This window comes from Bos javanicus, chromosome 8 (assembly GCF_032452875.1).
Source record: "Bos javanicus breed banteng chromosome 8, ARS-OSU_banteng_1.0, whole genome shotgun sequence".
NCBI classification, from domain to species: Eukaryota; Metazoa; Chordata; class Mammalia; order Artiodactyla; family Bovidae; genus Bos; species Bos javanicus.
The window spans coordinates 29,994,330-30,008,133 of record NC_083875.1 but is presented as its reverse complement, the minus strand read 5'-3'; the positions used below and the strand labels follow the sequence as shown (position 1 = coordinate 30,008,133).

General features: G+C 40.1%; 1 protein-coding gene across 1 annotated transcript; it reads right to left on the bottom strand.

The window, feature by feature from the left end:
• Positions 1-7,545: 7,545 nt before the first annotated feature.
• Positions 7,546-12,599, bottom strand: CER1 (cerberus 1, DAN family BMP antagonist). Its single transcript, XM_061425263.1, has 2 exons — positions 11,526-12,599; positions 7,546-9,603 (listed from the first exon to the last, which is right to left on the bottom strand). Exons 1-2 carry the CDS (start codon positions 12,030-12,032, stop codon positions 9,289-9,291), a joined length of 822 nt encoding a protein of 273 aa, XP_061281247.1. The 5' UTR covers positions 12,033-12,599; the 3' UTR covers positions 7,546-9,288.
• Positions 12,600-13,804: the final 1,205 nt, after the last annotated feature.

The window sequence follows — 13,804 nt, the reverse complement described above, 5'->3', positions numbered from 1 at the left end:
GCAGGAAATTTTGATGGGGACAGGAGGAAAACTAAGGGTTAAAACTGAATGTCTCCCATCTTTGTATAAAAACAAGAACAGGAGGTGCTGAAAGTGAAGTCGCTCAGTCGTGTCTGACTCTTTGCAACCCCGTGGACTACACAGTCCATGGAATTCTCCAGGCCAGAATACTGGAGTGGGTAGCCTTTCCCTTCTCCACGGGATCTTCCCAACCCAGGGATCAAACCCAGGTCTCCTGCATTGCAGGCGATTCTTTACCAACTGAGCCACAAGGGAAGCCCAGGAGATGCTGGGCTCTCTGAAAGGGAGAGAAAACATGAGCCTGTTTAGCACCAGGAATGGTGATGAGGAGACCGAAAGGGACAGCCCATGTGATTCATGTGGAGAGACTGCTGACTAGGAGAAGAACATCGTTTCTGAGTCCTTCAAAGAAAACCTAGGTGCCAGAGGTAATGAAAATAGTACTTCCGGCTGTTGTGCATAATCGTATTTATGGCTGTAAAACACTTTAGAGACTTAACTTTTGTTGGTTTCCAAGCCTACTAACTCAATGGACCTGATCTGGGTTCATGGAATCTACATCTAATAGATTAAAAAAAAAAAAAAAAAGAGGACACCTGATATCTCACCTTTTGACACCTGCAGTGCTACAGCAGGGAGCCACGGCCTCCAGTGGTAAAAATATAGTTGACATGGGTGGAATAGCAGAGATGCCAGGGAAAATTCCATAGGCAATGAGTGTTACATTCATTGAATGTATGAAGAGCATGAAGCAAGAGCATGAAGCAAGCAAATGCACAATTGAGGAATTCAGTGCAAGAGATGGTGAAAGATTAATGAACAGCTAGAATACACTGACCACATCTTCAGTTTATTAAATACCTGTGCTGCTTTGGAGAGCAACGCCTGCCAAACTGATAGACATGCATACCATAGGCACACATGTCTTTGTTCTTTGCTCTCTTATTCAAGCAGTTAGTTAACTTTCACTGTGGGCTTCCCTGGTGGCTCAGCCGTAAAGGATCTGCCCGTCAATGTAGATGAGAATTTGATCCCTGGGTCAGGAAGATCGCCTGGAGAAGGAAATGGCAGCCCACTCCGGTATTCTTGCCTGGAAAATTCCATGGGCACAGGAGCCTGGCAGGCTACAGTCCACAGGGTCACAAAAGAGTCAAACACAACTTAGCAACTAAACAATAACAAGAAAAAAAAAAAAAACACTTTCACTGTAACTGCATCACAAAAACAAAAAGTCTGTCCTAAGTTCATACCTATTCTAGCAAGCAACCCCCTTATTCCCTTCACCTTTTCCCAGTCCACTTCTGCTGTTTGGGGAAAACCTAGAGATATGACCCTATAGAACCATATAGGCAACAAAGAAATGGGTCAGCCTTAGGTTTAGAAAGTCCTGCACCCAGGATTCATCCTGTTGTCTGGTTCTGTGACTACCAGCATTCTGAGAGACTCCTTCCTGAAGCAATCTGATCACCGTGTGCTGTCATTCATTAACTGCAAGGAAATCGCCAACTGTCATCATCAAAGTCTTTTACGGGCATGCTGTAGATATTAAAGGAGCATGTTAATATTATATCATGTGCAGCAACAGCTGATGCTATTTTTATGGAGGCAATATTAGAGAGTGTGAAGAAGTATCAAACTCCAACTCCCACCATCTCTGTTTCTTACAGCTCTCCTGAAGCCTGACGCGGGGCCACAATGTCAAGCAGCTTTAATCACAGCAAAGAATCATTCAACTGATCATTTCCACGGAAGCTGATCTTATGCCTTAAACTAGGTATGTAGTTAATGATTGTAGATGCCTTTCTCTACACTCATCACCCGACTTCTACTGTAAACATGAAGGCAGGAGGATTTTCTTTGAAGTTTCCCAGGGCCAGAGAGAACATTTCTGCTTCCTTCTAGCTCAGGCCAGCATGTGGGAGTGTACCCTAGGCGTCATATGACTGGCTTCTCTTAGGCCTTGTGTCAAGTGGAATGGGCCTTCTGGCCAGACATTACGTTTATATGTGCTCAGTTGTATCTGACCTTTTGCAACCCCATGGACTGTAGCTCACCAGGCTCCTCTGACCTTGGAATTTTCCAGGCAAGAACACTGAAGTGGGTTGCCATTTACTGCTCCAGAGGATCTCTGTCCTGATTTGTGAAATCTACTCAGAGCAAACTCAAGATTTATTGGGGCTGTCTCATAAGTCCCGCTTGCTCCCCTGAGATCTCCTCCCTGAGCCTATCATAAAGTCTGAAATTTCCAGCTCTGTACTTGAGAGAGAGAGAGAGCAAGATCCAGACGGTGACTGTTAAACTGCAAATAACTCGATGACATTTTGGAAATATTGTTAATTTTCTTAGGTGTGATAATGATATTATTGTCCTTAATTGTGTAGGAAAATAACCTCATTCTTGGGCGATGCATATTGGAGAATTAGGGTGAAACGTCATGATATCTGCAATTTACTTTCTAATGGGCCTACAGTATAAAAATATGTAGTGAACACACATCTACACACATTCACACAAATGGAAAGGAAAGATAAAGTCAATATGGCAAACATAACAGTCGCTTCAACTGAAGTGGAGGCTGTGGACATGTTCTGGCATCTTATTTTTTTCAACTATTTTGTATGTTTGAAAAATCTTCATGATAAAGAAGTGGAAAAAATTTAGATGCCAGAACATATTCCAAACCCAGTGAATCAGATGCCTTGGGTGTGAAACCAAAAAAAAAAGCCTTGCTTGTGAGCACCTGATGTAGTTTGAGGCACGATAAAACATGAGAGTTAATGAATTATAGCGTTAAATGCTGATAGAGGAGTACGTGTAATAGGTATATTAGAAAAAGAGGCAATGATTTGGGGGAGAAAGAAAATTCAATTGAACACCTCTATTTCCTCTGGGCAAAAACTGCAGTTTAGCTAACTGAGCAAGGGTACTGCTATTCATAAGCTGCCTGAAAATGAAATTTGAGGAACTTAGAGTTTTGGAGAACAACAAAACCGGAGGATCAAGAAGGACTTAGAGAACAGCATGATGTTCTAATTCAAGAAGGACTGAGAGAACAGCATGATGTTCTAATTCAAGAACAGACCTGAGCAAGTGTTCAGAGTTCCTGTGACCAGAATTCTGCAGTAGCTCCCACCTACTCATTATCTGCCCTGGTGGAAAGATCACCAGCAGAGCTTTAAAAATATATTGACAATTGCCTGATATCCCCAACGCCTACCTCTAATTATTGGAACAGAATTTCTGTATTTTAAATGCTCATGGACCATTCTAACACACAGCCAAGGTGAAGGAGTAGTTACCTGTACATGAAATCTGAAGTCTCTAGTTGGTAAATTCGGTATCCTCAAGGGCAGGAAGCTGTCATAGCCATCTTGGTACCACAGTGGGTCAGCTCAGTGCCTGATGTTTAATTCATTCTGAATAGATGTTAACTGGATGAGCTACACAGATGAATGCACATGAATTAGGAGCCCTGGGCAACTGCAGACAATTTGAATATCCTAGAATCAAGGTGAGAGAGGGAAGGGAGCTCAAGGGTGAAGCAGAAAGGAGGAAAAGTAGACACCAAAGAAAATTCCACCTGCTTTGAACTATTTTCCTTAGAGCTATGCCTGGACTCATAGTCACCTTTGCAAATGGCCAGGGGAATTAGGAGGCTTCCCAGGTGGCACTAGTGGTAAAGGCCTCGCCTGCCAATGTAGGACACATAAGAGAAATGGGTTCAATCCCTGGGTCAGGAAGATCCCCTTGTGGAGAGCACGGTAACCCACTCCAGTATTCTTGCCTGGAGAATCCCATGGACAGAGGAGCCTGGAGGGCTACAGTCCATAGGGTTGCACAGAGTTGGACATGACTGAAGTGACTTAGCATAGCCACGGCCATAGCGCAGGGGAATGAAGAGCATAAAACCTCTTTTTTCAATCTCTGCACATGGAGGAGGCCCTTCAGTGATAGTTTCACCCTGTATTCTCATGGTCCTGAGACGCTCCAGGACATTATTTTTTTTAATGTTCAAAGATTACTAAATCCAATGGATCCCAGGGCCGTTGATGGAGGCATCCTTTTAGTGTTTTATTTGAACAGCTGTAAGAGGTAAAATCTGTGCATCCATTTAAATTTTTACCTATTTCTTGTCTAGGGTTTAGGCAGGATGCAGGTTCCCTTGATTACTGGAACTGTGACATAAAGAGTCATGTACTGGAAACTCTTATTCCTGGGATATTGAACATAAATAGGCGTGTTTCCCTTAGCTGGTAGACAAGAGGAAATTGTGACCATTTCCTTGAGAAACATTAACCCAAGTCCACACCCAGAGATGGGTCACTGGTTGTTTCTTTTGGAGGAAAGGACGAGGAATGAAACGAAAACGGAGGGAGCAGGGCAATAAAATGAATATCTGAGCTCTCTCCCGGAAACGTGGGTGGATAAACTAGGGCCTGGCTTTGGAAAACTCGTATTACAGGAAAGTCCATTCCTTTGCTTAAGGTATGATTACTCACCCATTTCACCATTGCCAGCTCCTGAAAGTGAACATTAAACAAGGTGAAGAGGACCCACTGATGTATATTTAAAACCCCTCCTCTGTTCTTGAAATGGAAACTTGACTTTCTTGAGATTCACTCGGAAGAGGTTTGTGAACATGATTTCTAAGTTTTCTTCCAGCTCTTCTGGCCTCCATGCTTTCTCTCCATTCCAACTGACCGGCTCCAACTGTTAAAATTTTTGGCTCATGGAAATCTTGTAGAAGCTCAGGAAAATTCTAGATGATCTCCCCTGAAGTGTGTCCATAACCACAACAATTATGCACATTTTGGGGGGTCATGAGGCCCTCTGAATCTACTTTGTAAATTGATATCATCTAATCTGCTCAGAAATATTCAAAAACTCCCCACAGTCTATCAAATACATTTTTAAGACTTGTTGGCTGCCATTCCAAGTTCCCCACCCTATGTACCCCACAGACCTTTTTTCAAGAGTAGTTCCCAAAATTCGTTCACTTATCTTTACAAGTATTGAGTTTTTATTCCTTACAAAATATTAAAATTATACATTGTAGGTGTATGTTCCTGAATATATACAAATATATAAAAATCTCAAAATATGTAAATATATAATACTATTATATAAGAAATAAAAAGAAATATATCTAATAATATTTTAAAATAATGTAATATATAAAACTTTAGAAATGGGAGACTAACAAAGATGTATAATATACAGGACTTGCTCACTATTATTGCTTTATAATTTGCATATATTATCTCTGCTACTATATTATAAGCTACAAGGTGGGAGGAAATGTGTTTTATCTATGTTTGCTTATCTGAGGGTCCTCAGAATAATGTCATGTACAGCATAAATTATCAGTGAAAATTCAGAGAACACATAACATTCTTAATTAAGAATCAAACTGACAGGTTAAGGAGACTATACACACCAAAAAAATAAATTATCAAAGCTAAGTTAACCACTCCCTGTAGGGAATACTTAATGTCCTACTTCCTAACAGAGATAAAATAGTATAGAAAAACGCCTCTAAAAACTGTTGTAACAACAAGCTGGAATCCTGTATGGAGAAAGGAGTAACCATGGAGCAATTTATATACAATATCATGTTTGTAGTAATTAAAAACTCAGCTTTATTGTCACACTTTCACAGGTTATTCAGTCTAACATAATTAACCTCTGGCACACTTGCCTATTTTATTTTTTATCACTTATAACCATCTGATATTTTTCCATTTCAGTTGATTAATGAATTGATTGATTTTCAAGTTGCTTGTCTCCCTGCAGTAGAATATGAACTCTATAGGACCAGGGACCTTGTCTGACTTCTTTCCTTGCTGTGGACACAGCTATAGACTTACAGCTCTATCGTGCACAGAACTGGTGGACAAATACATACTTGCTGAGTAAAGGAACATATACACAAAAATAGTATGCATTATTTATGGATGTGTATGTACCTTTACAAAAATCTAAAAGGTATTGGAAGTGTAAACAAGACTGGGGGTGGGGTAAGTATTGAGTGCTCAGGGACTTGGGGGATACATCAGCAGGGTAGTTAGAGAAGATGTATATGTGAAGTGGTTCATACTTTTAAGAAAATAGACAAGAAGCACAAGACGACAAAATGTTAACTATTCTGGTAGTGGGAAATTGCGGGTCTGTTGTATTGCTTTTTGCACTTTTCTATGTCCTTTAAATGTCTCAAAACAATTTTTTTTTAAGTCTGAATATGAAAATAAATAAATAAATAAAAGTCTGAATAGAAAAGAGTGAATTTATCCTAGCTTTATAGGATCCAAAGCTCTCTGATGTGCTGTTACCTAAACCTGATCATCACAGTAATTCTGAAGTAATTATTACCAGCCTTATTTTATACAGGAGGAAAACGAGACCAAAATTGAGGAAGGGGGCTTGCCATGACCACCTCTTAAGTCAAGGCAATGCTTGGCTGAAAACCTGACCTAGGGATGACTTCTCTTTCAAGAGATAACATCACTGTCCTTCAAACATGAGGGCTAGACCAGAGGTAAAAAGAAATTAGCTTTGAGAGCTATAGGGAAGAGACCTAGAGGAGTTAAATCTAAATTGACAAACAGCAAATAGGCAAACATTTTAATATAAGTAGAAAATATGCCTCACATTATCTTAGTCAAGTTGCTTAAAATTTTTAGGCTTAATTTCCTCTCCTACAAAATAGGGTATTTACATACCTCGTCTGATTCTTGTTAGCATTGTACTATTTATGTATTTACACATGACTTAAATTATACAATTTATGTAAAAGACTCAGGACAGTATCTGGCACTTAATAGGTTGTTCAATATTTGTGTGTTTCCTCTGTTTCTTGTGCTGCCGTGTATTATGTCAAACAGTTAGACTGCCTTTTTTGTAAATAAAAATCATTGAATGTGGGCAATTTCGTGAGTTTCATACTGCTACTCTTTGAATGTGACCTCTGCTACAACCATCAACTAGCTCATCTTGAATTCACACATGAAGAAAGGGCAGAGCAGAATTTGAATAAAACTGATGATTGGGGCTTGGGCTGGAGAGTCTATTTGCAAGGGTAGATAAAAGGGATTTGCAAGTGTGTGAGGAGGAGAAAGATAGTCAATTGGCAGAGATGGGTTTACATAATCAGGGTGAGGCAATGGCAAACTAGACAGCTGCTCAATAGCTTTTGGCACCAAAATATATTGACCAGCTGGGATATCATTAATGCTTAACAGTTTTATCCTTATGACCATATCTTGGCCAATTAGGTTGTCTTTGACCACAGAAGGGTATAATATATTCTAATATAAATGTTGCATGTATATCTCTGTAGCATGTATTCTATTGTGTTGATGTGTTGTAGAGTATACACTAAATATAAATGCATTTGTTTCTTCAGAACACCAGGTTAGATGGTGTGACTAAAGAGGAATAGAATTAAAATAGACATTAATTTCTTTTTTAGAAAAATAATTATTATTCCAGGATATACATTCTTGGGTACACTGAAAGTAAAAGGATTCAAATAATATCATTTTTAAGATTAATTTTTAAAGTATGATTTTAGAAAAAGAAATATGGTTAAGGAAAGTCAGTTCTGCATGCTTTTCATACAAATAAATACACACAGGAGAAATGACTGACAGGCAGTGATTGAAGGACCTTAACAGAAAGCGGTTTGCAGTGTTAAAAGAAACACCTGGACCAGTGTCATTAACCTATGAAGCCATTTCAGAAATACTCTTACTAGATAATCTCCCAATAGTGCCTTTAAATTAGGGGAGAGGTAAAACAAATAAGGGCAAAATATAAGACAAATGAATGCTATAATATTTCCCAGAATGCATCATACATGAACATTTAATACATTAAAATATTTGGAATCTTTTCAGAATTTGCAACTGTGGCATTTACAAAAGAAAATTTGTAACAGAGTTTTTTTATGCAGTAGCACAAACACAGTCATATGAACACAGAACCATTACTAAACTACCTAAACCAAAATGCATGAGGAAAAGGATTTCACCTGTAAATTGTTTTTTAAATTTAAATCATTTGTGGTTTATTTGACATCTACAGAAATTCCTTGGTTATTTGCATCAACATCTCTGGATTAACCTTTAAACCTGATACTGATCATATATTTTCCTTCCCCATAATTTAGGCACTAGTTTGTTTACTGATAATTGATTGTTCCTTATACGTATGTAAACCACTAAAAGTAATATCTGTGTTCCTTCTTCAAAGCTAGAGACCTGACATTAAGAATTTTATATGGGAAGTATAAAAAGTAATGAGGCAACCAAACTCCAAACTCCTTCTACCTATGGACCTACTTAATCATCTGATAAAAGTCAAATAAAACGTGGCCTGAGAGCAAAGACAGCTACAAGGATCAGGAATCTTCTCTACAAATACCACATAGATATGTATGCATACATGCATACATATGTTGCTCAGTTGCCCAGTTGTGCCCAACTCTTTGCAACCCCATGGACTGCAGCCTCCCTGTCCCTGACCATCTGCTGGAGTTTGCCCAAGTTCATGCCTGTTGCATTGGTGATACCATCCAGCCATCTCATCCTCTGATGCCCTTTTTTCCTTCTGCCCTCAATCTTCTCCAGCTTTCCCAAGGCTAACTGAATTCTGCCAAGAGAAAGCACTGGTCATAGCAAATATCCCTTTTCAACAACACAAGAGACGACTTTGCACATGGACATTACCAAATGGTCAATACCAAAATCAAATTGATTACATTCTTTGTTGCTGAAGATGAAGAAACTGTAAACAATCAGCAAAAACAAGACCTGGAGCTGACTGTGGCTCAGATGCATATATATATATATATATATATATTTGCTGATGCTTTGACAAGCTATTAAAGAAACCCATTTTATGGTCTAGTTTATTTCTTTTCCATCTTCAGATGGAGGGCTCTTACCAAAACTTGTAGACAATAGATCATGTAATAATAGTAGCAGAAAGGAGCTTAGCAATCGTCTGGTTCAAGTCCCTTCTTTATAGATGAAAAACTTGGGGAAAAAGCTTCTGCAGCTCATTAACATGCTATACCCAATTAGTGGCAGAGTCGAGACTAGATCCCAAATGTGCACTGATGAATGGATAAATAAATATGACCTCTAACTCATTTTCACAACTATTTTGTAAACCATCTTTCTCTTAAAATATTATATACCCACTTAACATTTCAGACTGAGTAATCAGTAATTTTCCTGATAATAGTAAAATAGCTTTTCTTTTTTTTTATGTTGAAAATCCTGGGATAAAGGGATCTTGGACATGAAATTCTGCCCGAAAGCCAGCCTGTGCGGGGTAGCCATGCTGATGCTCTGTCTTCACCATGCACTGACATTCCTCCACCAGCATCACTACCTTGATCACCATGGCCAGGTTGGTGCAGTTGAGCTGTAAGTGCCTCGTGGTGAACTTGGCAGGCAGGCAGTGGGAGCAGAATGTGTGGGGATTCTGCACAGCTTCAGGAAAAGGAAGAGACCCACATTTTCCAAAGCAGAGGTTGTTCTGTACAACCACTTTCTCACAGTCTTCATGGGTGATAGTCTAAAAGGCAAACACATCTCCATTAAATTATCTTGAGTCATTTCTTTAACATACATGATACAGAAGCTCTAGACTATTAAGTCTGAGGATGTTAGTTGCTGAGTCATGTCCGACTCTGTAACCCCACAGACTGTATGTAGCCCACCAGTCTCCTCTGTCCATGGAATTCTCCAGGCAAAATTCTGGAGTGAGTTGCTATTCCTTTCTCCAGGAGATCTTCCCGATCCAGGGAGTGAACTTGGTTCTCCTCTATTACAGGCAGATTCTTTATCATCTGAGCCACCATGGAGGCCCTCCCAAGCCTGAGGATAACTTAGACTAAAATTTAAAAATCTTTCCAATGTTGGATACATTTTAAATATCCAAGTGATGGTATCTTAAGAGCATAGAGCTACCTCAACTAAATTTCTTTTATTGGGTAAATTAATAAATTAACCTGTAGGAAATACCTAAGGTAATATGGAAAATGTTTACACTTGAATGCCAAACTCTAAGTTTGATGTTACTGGTCTGAAAAATTCTAATGGCTCGCTTCTTGTCAATAATGTGTCTTACCCTTCTACTCTTCACAGTGCATTGTGCATAATAAATTCTCAATACATATTTGTTCAAAAGCTCACAGATCAGAACATCAAGAGTTTAATCTGTCCTATTTTGCAGTGTTTAGAGTACATTCAAATTTATTAAAGTTGCATGGAGTAAAGTTGCAGCACCTACACCTCTAAATCATGTTGCGTGACATCATCTCTGCCTCTCCCGTAACCCCAGACACCTAGCTTTATGTGCCCTTCAAAATATATGAGCCAAACACCTTACTCTTAATTTGATTAGCAATAGAATTCAAAATAAGAGTTCAAAGGAAATTTGATTGCCCGGTTCTTAGGAGCAATTTTCTAATTATACATGGGCCAACAAAGCAGTCATTATTATTTGATCATTGACTGGTCATTGCTACGTATCCTTGCCTTTTCAGAATACTTAACTGCCTTGCACAGTCAATTACCTTATAATACTGCCTGCTTAATTGGGTAGCTTTACTGGACTGTAAAATTTTACTCTGCCCTGCATTGCTTTTGGTTCAGTATCTCTGTGTTTAAGGACCTGATGCAATTTCTCAATTTTAATCTAACATTTGGAGTGTGGGCTTTGCCAGACCAACTGGAGGAAGCAGATAGTAGAATGCTCCCTGGTCTTAATAGTGTGGAATCAATCATCCTAACCACAAATCAGCCAACACAACATGAACTGGAAGACAGGCATTTCTAAGGGGAGGAAATGTGATTTCACATCAAGATTACTTTTTGAAAGCTTATGAGAAAATCTGTTGTATTAAATCATTTTTGCTATGGTAATGCTAGAAATAATCTGGCAACTTCTGTCTAACAACCTGGACATAGTTGATAGACCTATGAAGTATCTGGGTGTGAAATACAGGGATTAAGACCATCATACATGCAAGTATGGGGAGGAGTCCAATGTATCCCACTTATCTGCAGATGGAACCCACTTGCTCATCCATGTCTAATAGAGTGTAGAGATGCAGCTAGGGAGAAGTTCTGGTGATCACTCTAAGTTCCCAATTTCGTAACTGGAGGGACAGTCAATTAATTCTCCAGATAGACCACACCAGTTTAAAAACAAATAAATAAAACAAACCAAAAAAAAGGCTCTGTGTGATCAATATGAATGATTACTAACATTAGCAGTACCATCATACCATCTTTGCAGCATTTCCAAGGTTAGAAAGAAATTTAGGGAATATGAGCATACTTTGCCAAATCCCATGATGAAGGTCCAGGGACCAAATCTGGAAATTAGGTGAGACTCAGACTCCTGGCACACTCGTCCCCTGCTTTTCACCCATCCCAGCTGTCCACTCCCTCCTGAAAATCTGGATCCCCGCCCCCACCCAGAACAAATACCTGGCTGAAGGGCACTGTCCTACAGGTCTCCTGATGCACTTCATGGCTTTTGATAGGCAGGATGATCCCCTGAGAAGCTGGACTCATTCTGAACATGAAGTGGTGCCAGAATTTCTTGGCTTCTTCCCGGAGAGGAGATTTCTCCGTCGGCATCCTACCCTTGGGCTGAGTGAGGCCCCAAGTCCCAGGGAAGATCTGCTCACTGACCAAGCCCTGGGATGGGTGCAGCTCTCTCTCAGGCTTCTTCCAGAATCTCCCAAACCTGGACAGCATCTTTTCTCTCTGCCTCTGGCCCTCCTCTGCAGGGCTGGCACCTATCAGGTGTGGCACGGCCACAAACAGATCTGGCTTCTCCTCTGCTTCCTCCTGAGTGCCCATGGAGAGCTCTCTGCGATTCCTTTCTAGGAGCGTGAGGGAGATAGAACTCTGCCTCTGGCGACCATCCCCGTGCTGTACAGCCTCCCCTAGAGGCAGGAGCACCAGCAGCTGAAGGAAGAGAACATGCATGCTGTCGGGGCCCGCTTCTTGAAGATTCACAGACTGTGAGGCCCAGAAAGAGGTTCACTCCCTACAGGACTGTGACCGGGGAGATGCTATATATGGATACCTGCCTTGTGGGATGGGAAGGCAGGTGGTCAGTAGCCAGGCAGAGTAAACACATCTCTTGTTTGCTTGAATTATGGAGTGCTAATAGTGTTCTGTCTTCATTTTGGTTTTGTGTATTTTAGAAGGCTCCACTGAAAGCCAGGGACCCAGGGGGTAATTAGCTGACACTTTATCGTCTGAGATTTAAGGAGCAGTAGTAGTGAAAACAACACGTCTTTGCCTGGATTTCCCATCACTGTTATTAGGGCGAGAGTAAGCTAACATCTGTGGTGCATCTGCTTTGTGCTGAGATAGAACTGACATGTTTTTAAGAGAGAGTTCAGTTGCTCAGTCGTATCCAACTCTTTGTGACCCCATGGACTGCAGCATGCCAGGCTTCCCTTTCCATCACCAAAACTCCCGAAGCTTGCTCAAACTCATGTCCATCAAGTCAGTGATACCATCCAGCCAACTCATCCTCTGTCGTCCCCTTCTCCTCCTTCTCCTCTTTAAGAGAGAAGTGTATCAGGTAAAAATTAATGTATACGTTTAACCAAAGTTCAGGCTATTAGGCTACACACACACACATACACACACACACACACAGGAGCAGCCAAAGAAATACATAAAAGTTGTAAGAAAGAGAAAGGAAGAAATAGAGGAATGTTATGTTCATTGAGAAGAGGACGCTCCTATTACTGAGATATAGTTGGGGTTGTTGATTTTTGCATGGTAACAGTAAAGGGAGTATAGTCTCCTTTTCCACACATGGAAACTCACAATTCCCAAGTAATCCCCTCACCTTAAGAATCAAATACTTGGTGCTAAATTTCACAACTGGTTAATCATCAGATAAACTTTTTCAATTGTTCACACAAATCTCTCAACAGGATTCTAAGTAATAGACTGACAGCTCATTAGCCCTCGGTTAGGAGGGGGAAATGTCTTTCCCTCTAGCCACCCTACTGACATTTTTTTTTTTTTCTGAAAACAAAGAGCCAGACTTGAAAACGTGGATTCTATGAACCAGGTTTGATAGCTCTGGGGCGTGAAGCTGGCTGGCCCACATCATTTTCTTTATTCTGCAATAATTGATGACCAGGTTAAATAAAGATGGAGGCAAACATGAGTATTCAGGGATCAAAGGAAAATTTGTTAGATGACTATCATTTTAAAACATTATAAATCGACAAAGGTGTAAGAAAGAAACATTTCCACAAAAAAGAACCTCAGAATTTAGTTCCATCAGCCCTCTACAATATTTGAACAGTATTTTCATTGGGAATCAACCTAACACCTGTTTGCCTTTCTCCCCTTTTAATTCAATCATCATATTTCTTGCTTTCAGTAACATACATAATCCTGGAACATAACCCCTTTTTTTTTCAGTAATGATTAATCATTTTTTTCTAAGAAGTGACCCATTGGAATATTTTTTCCAGAACTACTGTTCTTCTTAATAGTTATCCCTGATTTCTAAGAGTTCAGTTCAGTTCAGTCGCTCAGTCGTATCCAACTCTTTGCAAGCCCATGAAACGCAGCATGCCAGGCCTCCATATCCATCACCAATTGCCGGAGTCTACCCAAACCCATGTCCACTGAGTCCATGATGTCATCCAACCATCTCATCCACTGTCTTCCCCTTCTCCTCCTGCCCTCAATCTTTCCCAGCATCAGGGTCTTTTCAAATGAGT

Bases quoted from the DNA above. Each gene is read 5' to 3' on its own strand.
- CER1 (XM_061425263.1), bottom strand. From the start codon at position 12,032: ATGCATGTTCTCTTCCTTCAGCTGCTGGTGCTCCTGCCTCTAGGGGAG. The intron at 9,604-11,525 runs GTATTTGTTCTG...TTTGCCTTTTAG, and splicing joins GGACAGTGCCCTTCAGCCAG to ACTATCACCCATGAAGACTG.